At 41.6% G+C, this 6,914-nt stretch overlaps 1 protein-coding gene across 1 annotated transcript in view; it reads right to left on the bottom strand.

Moving 5' to 3' along the window:
• LOC106632255 (von Willebrand factor D and EGF domain-containing protein-like) overlaps positions 1-6,914 on the bottom strand; it is a 169,765-nt gene that overhangs the window by 96,203 nt on the left and 66,648 nt on the right. Inside the window, 2 exon segments of the mRNA XM_031057240.1 lie at positions 3,148-3,221; positions 6,295-6,512. Of these exon segments, the coding sequence (XP_030913100.1) occupies positions 3,148-3,221; positions 6,295-6,512 (292 nt within the window).

Here is a 6,914-nt window from a genome sequence, read left to right as displayed (position 1 = left end):
TGCCTGGGGACAGCTAAACTGCTGCAGATCATCAAAACCCCAGCACCTGGCAGGGCTACTCATGCCCAGGACTTCGCTGTGGGCTCCTATGACGAAAGTCATTAAAGCCAACCAGCAAATGGTGCCATTTCCTTGGTGATAATATTATTGGGATAATGTAGATTAGTGAAAATTTTTGAGAAGTCTGAAAAATCTTTTTACGTTTTTTTGGTTAGGTAAAAGGCAAAATAACATAAATTATGTATATAGTTCCCCAATCAAAAGAAATTTCCCTTTTTACTTTGTCCTAAAAGGATTTTCTGCATATTTAGTTTTAAGCTAGTACTTCATATTTAAGAATCCGCGATTTATGGCATGAAAAGCTTTTATATTTATAATGTGCCATAACCAGTAATGAGGGCTATACTTTTGCTTTACCAGGCTTTCACATTTGTTTAATTTAGAAGGTACTTTGCTATAAAAGGAAGTGCTCTCTCTGGATTTTAGCTGGTATAATTAACATTATTTCACATCTACGCTCCAATATACACAAATTGATTGTGCTTATGCTGTAAAATATGACACATTCTTCTTTGATTTTCAGTCACAGCCTTTGGTGAGAAGAATGGAAAGATTACAAGATAAATATTCCTACAGACATGTATTAGCAGGAGGCACAGCAAAGGGGAGTGCTATTAAGGAGTGGGAGTTGGGTATTTCAATTGTCTAATGAATAGCTAAGTACCTCAGATGTAACGTGAGCTCACTATGTCAGATTAAAACCATTGGAAACATCACAATAGAAGTTACAATTACATTGGAAGTGGCCATTTCAGTAAGAAAATTGTATTGCCAATGAGAAAAACACTTCCAGACTTTTGATTTTTGTACCATTTTTCAATTGCACAAATTTATTTAAGTAACTATTTTTATTGAAGATAAATTTTAAATTTTTAATGATTTTCATTTAAATTTTGAAACCACAAAAAGGTTCTCATTTCAAACGCATTTTCCCACCAGATTCCCTTACACGAAAAAAGAGGAATGCTTCCCTTCCAGACCTCTGTGTCAGCCTTTGCCTCCAGATTATAATTTTGTACCAGGACAGAAGCAGGAATTGCTTTCCTCACTCCTTAAAGACAGAGCTTTAAAATCATTTGCTAACGTGGTAACAATTTCTTTTTGGATAGGCAGTCAGAGAAGTTGCTTAACTGATGTGTAATAAGGTAGCCTAATCATTATAATCATTGAAAGAGAAATTATTTACAATAATAAATGGGAATATAAGTAGGAGTAATGGGACTGTGAAATGATGGGTGGTAAGAAACTTGGCTGAATACCAAGAAGTGATACATCTTAGGGGAATAACCTGGTTATTGAGATGGAAGAAGCCCCATCAGCGTGGCTCATTTAAAGCTGCAGTGGACAGAGCAGGGATGAATGTCTGTCTGCCCACAAGGAAAAAATGAAGCTTTTGAGGGGCCAAGCTGATTCTGGGTTTTTCCTCTTTCAAGTCTGGGTGACTCTGAGGCAGGATGACACAGACTGATGGGCTTTTCCAAACTCCCTGGGCCAAAATAGAAGATAAATTGCTCGGAAGCATTTCTGCGTGATATCAACAATAGGATTTAAAAATGAGTTATTCAAATAAAATTGCTTTATTTGGTTTTAGACCTTTTTTTTTTCCTCATGGAAGCATGGCTGGAAGGGTATCCCCATTCCAAGAGGTACTTTCCAGCTATTTATAACTTCCTAAACACAACAATCAGACAGATAACTGCCTGTTCCCAGCCCTAAATCAAAAGGGAGTATTTTAGAATATAAATGCATGGAGAGGTTTGAAACAATATTCTGATCTAGTTTAATATCTCAGAGTTGAAGTAATTGCAGCTACATGAGGTATGGGAAGGTCTTTGAACCTCATGCAGCTCTAATGAAGCTTCCAAGGCAAGAAAGGCACCCAAACTTGTACGAAACACGTTCCTGGACACATTTAAATGCTGTTCAGCAAAGCAGAAAGGGGATTGGGAAACCATGGATAAACTGAGCTATCTCCTATCTCAGACTGCCCAATTTACATGAAATCTTTGTTAGAAGCAGAAGTGCAACCTTTAATGGAGCCACTGCCTTTCCTACTCATATTTCATCAACAGACTTCTCCAGCTTTGACATCATTTCAGATGCCACCTCCAGAGCATGTTGGACTGAAATTGGGATGTCAGGATAGCAGAAATTCCCACCTGCCAAGCCCTTGTGGATGCTGTGCACCCAAAGTCACTGTCAGTGCCATCAGGAGGTCAATGGCAGAATGACCAAATTGGAATGTCATCGGAAATATTTGCAACATTGGATCAAATGTGCCAAGTGCAAATTTTAAAAGCTTTCAGTGATGCCAATTAGCTGGGATAAATAGATTCATGAATGATTAGGGGAGTTAAATGTGGAAAAGTTCTGTACAGTTCAGGCTGTCAAACACAAAGGCACCACTTTGGCTCAGTAAGTCTTAAAGCAGCTTATTGCTGGGTAATACAGAAGGACATTTGGACACCATAAGAGGATGTACAACTTTATCTTTGCATTTTTCCCCTGATATTTGACACTTATAACTTCTGCATTTTTTTATCTGAGACATTAGAGCCATCTTTTTGGGGTTTTTTGGTTGTGTTTATGATTGTCTACTCCAGCTGGACGTAAACCAGCTCTGGAAACAGAAGAAACCAAGAGCATCCTTCTGATGAGTGACTTTGCAGCAGATGTTACTAAACTCCTCTGGAGGCTGTCCCTGTGTGCTGTGCTGCCCTGGTGACATAACGTGTCACTTGGGTGGCACTGGGATGTCACTAACACAACAACTTGTGCTGTAGACACCCCCACAAAGCCACTAGTGATGGTTCTGTTTGAAGAGCATTTTGGAACCTGATCTTTGTCTTGTAAAAATTATTCAGACTCAAACCCATTGCTTCTCAAGGATGAATCCGTTTCTATTCCTTTTGTTAAAAGGAGTACACAGCTGGAAGGAAAGCACTTGTGCTGTTGAAGGAGAACATTCCTCATTGTAAGCAAACCTGTTCAATGCTTTTTTGATATTCTAATGTGAGCCCAAATGCCACATCCAGAAACTGATAACTGCAGTAATTGAGCCAAATTACTTCAAAGTAAAATACTCACCATCCATCAAATGTGATAATGTGTGGATCAGTGAAAGAGTAGCAGTTCCCTGTTGGGAGGTCTCGAACTGTGACCTAGTTAAAATGAAATGTGTAATGAATACAGTCTACACAGCAGTTTTCCTTCATTACTGTTCCTCACAAAACATTAGGGGCAGGATTCATGGGTTAAGTACAAACTACAATCTGACTTCTGAAACGTGATTGCAGATAGGGACAAAATGGGCTTTGCTTTCAAACAACAGGGTTTAATCATAGCCAATGAAGGAGTTCAAAGTGTTCCTGTTCATCTGATGTAATGTCTTCCTTTATCTGGTAAAAGCTGAAGATTTTTTATTAAAACTTTTTGTTAAGGAGTAGATCATTCACTGAAATTACCAGGAGAATAGAGTGCTCATTAAATAGTACTAATTTTAATGCCTGAAGTACGGTAAAAAGGTGTGCTATAATTAAGTCACATTAGCATGTTTTAGTAGTAGCTGCCTGTCCCCTAATTTGACCTCAGATTTCCCATTACAGCATCTCAATGGCTGATTTATCTATTTGATGTGGATATTGATCAGATATTGATGAGGAGGCTCCAAATCACACTGCTTTAAGTATATGGATGAAACAGGAGAGGACCTACTGCAGCTGCAGAGATCTTTATCTACATCAGCCCTTGACTCCTTGGGCACCAGCTGGGTCACAGAGAGAGCCCTGGTGCCCTGCAGGGAGCAGATGTGCCTGCAGGAGCCAGAGGCAGGGCTCTGAAGCTGTAACACCTCAATCTTAGGCAGTGCTGGACCCAGGTCTGCTCAAGAGGGTGTTTTTTTAATGGCTGAGTGCCCTGCTGACCAGCTCCCAACAATGCAGGACTGGGTTGTGTAGTGATTTGTGATATGAAGAGCTCCCAGTCATGCTGGTGGGAGTGATGGAGTGTTATGGTTTTCCATTATCCATCCTGACAGACTGATTTCTTGGCCAGGGCTGTTAATTCTTTGCTCCCTCCCTGCCCATGAGGAGCCCAGAGGTGCACTTCAGTTAGTTCTACCAGGATCCATGGAGCAGGGAAGAAGGATGGCTGCTATATCCCTGTGCAGTCTCTCAGTGACAAAGCAGAACTTTGGCTTTTGGGAACAGGGGTGAAATTAAATAAATGAATTAGAGGGTGAAGATAGAACTTCAGTTCCTGACAACAATCCTCACCGGCAGCAATACATCTTCTGTATTTCAAAATACCCCTTAACCATGACACAGAAACACTGAGATGCCCACCTGTGTCTGGCACACCAAACTTTTAGAATGATGGCCTTGAGGACTGAAAAAATGAACCCCTCTTTGAACAACTTTTTGATCTGGGGTCAGCTGTATCATTTGTGTTTACCCTGTGATATGAAGTGTCTCAAAATTCCCCCATTTTCTCCACAGCCTCACACATCCTAAGTAAAAATTCAGCACAAACAAATCCATGTGCTCTTCCTGCTCTGTTCCCTCTTGCATGATCTCAGAAGACAATTCCTGGTTGGAGGCAGGAGTAGTTTGCTGAGGAAATCCTGTTTAGAGGTATCTAGATGTGTCAGGATGTTCTGCCCACCATTTCTGTTCAGTTTTTAGAAAAACCAAAAATATCTGAACAAATCAGAAGGATTAAAGATTATATAGATTTTAATACATGGACTTTTTCTTGCTATGTTGCAAGAGCTATGTTACATTAAGGCTTCTAATGAACTACAAAGCAGCAATGTGAAAATGGGGGGGAGGGAAGTATTGTCTATTATGTTTCCATATATCAAGTTTTAACAGAGATAAATGGAATTTATTATTAAAATTGATTTATTCAATTTCACACTTGATACATCTTCATATTTTAATGACAGCATTTGTAATTTCAAGAAAAAATATGAGTGTGTGAGTGCATGATGCTGAATTAGCTGTAATTTCTGGTTTACGAACCTTTAAAAGAAGCCAGTTCTGGAGATAAAATGTTATACACCCATGCTAGGCATTTTGCCTTTGAAGACAAACATTCTTTTGGTCCCGGTTAATCTTATTCTCTCATGACAAAATCCACAAAAATTAGGGCAGGGAATTTGCAGATTTCACTGGGGGGTTGATTTCAGTTACTTAAGATATGCCAGCTTGGATGTGCCCCTGCTCTGGGAAATTCAGCTCAGTCAAATCTGTGCTCTGGTTAATTTTTTGGGGTGGTGGGATTACAGGTCTCAAACCTCCCAGCTGAGGTCCTGAAATAACTTCATGGAGAGAGGGCTGGTCCTTGCTCATCACATTTCTTTAGCAAGGCTTTCTACAGGGAAAATGTGGCTTGCCTTCCTGATTGTTTCTTGGGTTTTTTGTTTTTTTTTTGTTTTTTTGTTTGTTTGTTTGTTTGGGGTTTTTTTTGTTTTGTTTTTTTTTTTTTATTTTGGACATTTTGTAGTGGTATAAATGAAGAGGTGGAGCAGCCACGTGTCATTGAAAGTGTCCCGGTAATTCACAGCACAGTCACAAATTGAACACAGCACTGCTGGGTCCCCTTCTCCTCTCTCCTTTCTGAGGCTCTGCCTTTCCTCTGCTTTTTCAGAAAATGTTCCCCAAACCCTCAGTTTCCCCCTCCCTCCTTCTCAAAAAGGTGCTCATTCCCTAACCCATGTTCTCCCTCTCCCCTTTTCCAGTGAACAGAAGCACTCCTGGTGACCACTGTGTTCCAGCTCTTGGCCTTACTGATGTGCTGATTAATAATCAAACCTAAATCTGTCAAAGCACAGGGAATTCCATTTAATTTTCTTGGTGTGTAAAGTGACTGATTTGCTTTACTCTGCTGACAGAGGGCAGGGTTAAATCAGATATTATGAAAAAAATTCTTTATTGTGAAGGTGGGGAGGCCCTGGCACAGGTGGCCCAGAGAAACTGTGACTGCCAATTCCCTGGAAGTGTCCAAGGCCAGGCTGGATGGGGCTTGGAGCAACCTGGGACAGTGGAAGGCAGGGGTTGGAACTGGATGGTTTTTAAGGTCCCTTCCAATCCAAATCATTATGAAAATCATCCCTAAAATTTTATTTTCTTTGGAAAAAAAAGGACAAAAAAAATTAAAAACAGGAAAGAAAAAGTAAAAGAAAAGCCTGTCATTTAGATTTGCCACATTTCCCAAGTGATTTCAGGACCTCACCTTCACATCCCTGGGTGTGTAAGCCCTCCAGAGCACATCCCCTGGCGCAGCTGGCCGGGCGCTGAGGCGGCTGACGCGGTTCCCGTCCTGCGCGAAGTCGGTCACAGCTGTCACTGTCACCCTGGCTGCTGCACAGCTGCCCCCCGAGCACGGCCCCGGCAGCAGATCCACCTGGCAGGCCGAGAGGACGATGTCTGGGGGCCCTGGGACCTGGCTGCCTGGAGTGAACACCAGCACAGAGTCTGACAGGAGTTGTCCAAAGTGCCACCCATACCCTGCTCTGTTCAACAGAAACGCTTCTGGTTCCAGGACACACACGCCTTGTGTCTTGGGTTGAAAGATGTAGCTGGGTGTGTGTTCTATTGCCATCTGTTAGAGGTGGGGCAATTATCTTCTGTTCATTGGGCAGTTTTCTCTATGTCTTCCACAAACCAATCCTCCTTCCAGGAATCCCCTGTCCATGGCCGGTGAGTGTCCCTGCATGGCTGATAAAATTCCATCATCCCATGGGGAGAGGCTCCGCCCAGAGGAGGAGCCAAGCATTCCTACCTGGATACAATCTGAGGTTTGGGACGCCACAGCAGCCTTTGCCCACTGCATTCCCAGAGAAGCAGCCTTCT

This window comes from Geospiza fortis, unplaced genomic scaffold (genome assembly GCF_000277835.1).
Source record: "Geospiza fortis unplaced genomic scaffold, GeoFor_1.0 scaffold112, whole genome shotgun sequence".
Classification (NCBI taxonomy): domain Eukaryota; kingdom Metazoa; phylum Chordata; class Aves; order Passeriformes; family Thraupidae; genus Geospiza; species Geospiza fortis.
This window is presented reverse-complemented; position numbering and strand designations above follow the sequence as displayed.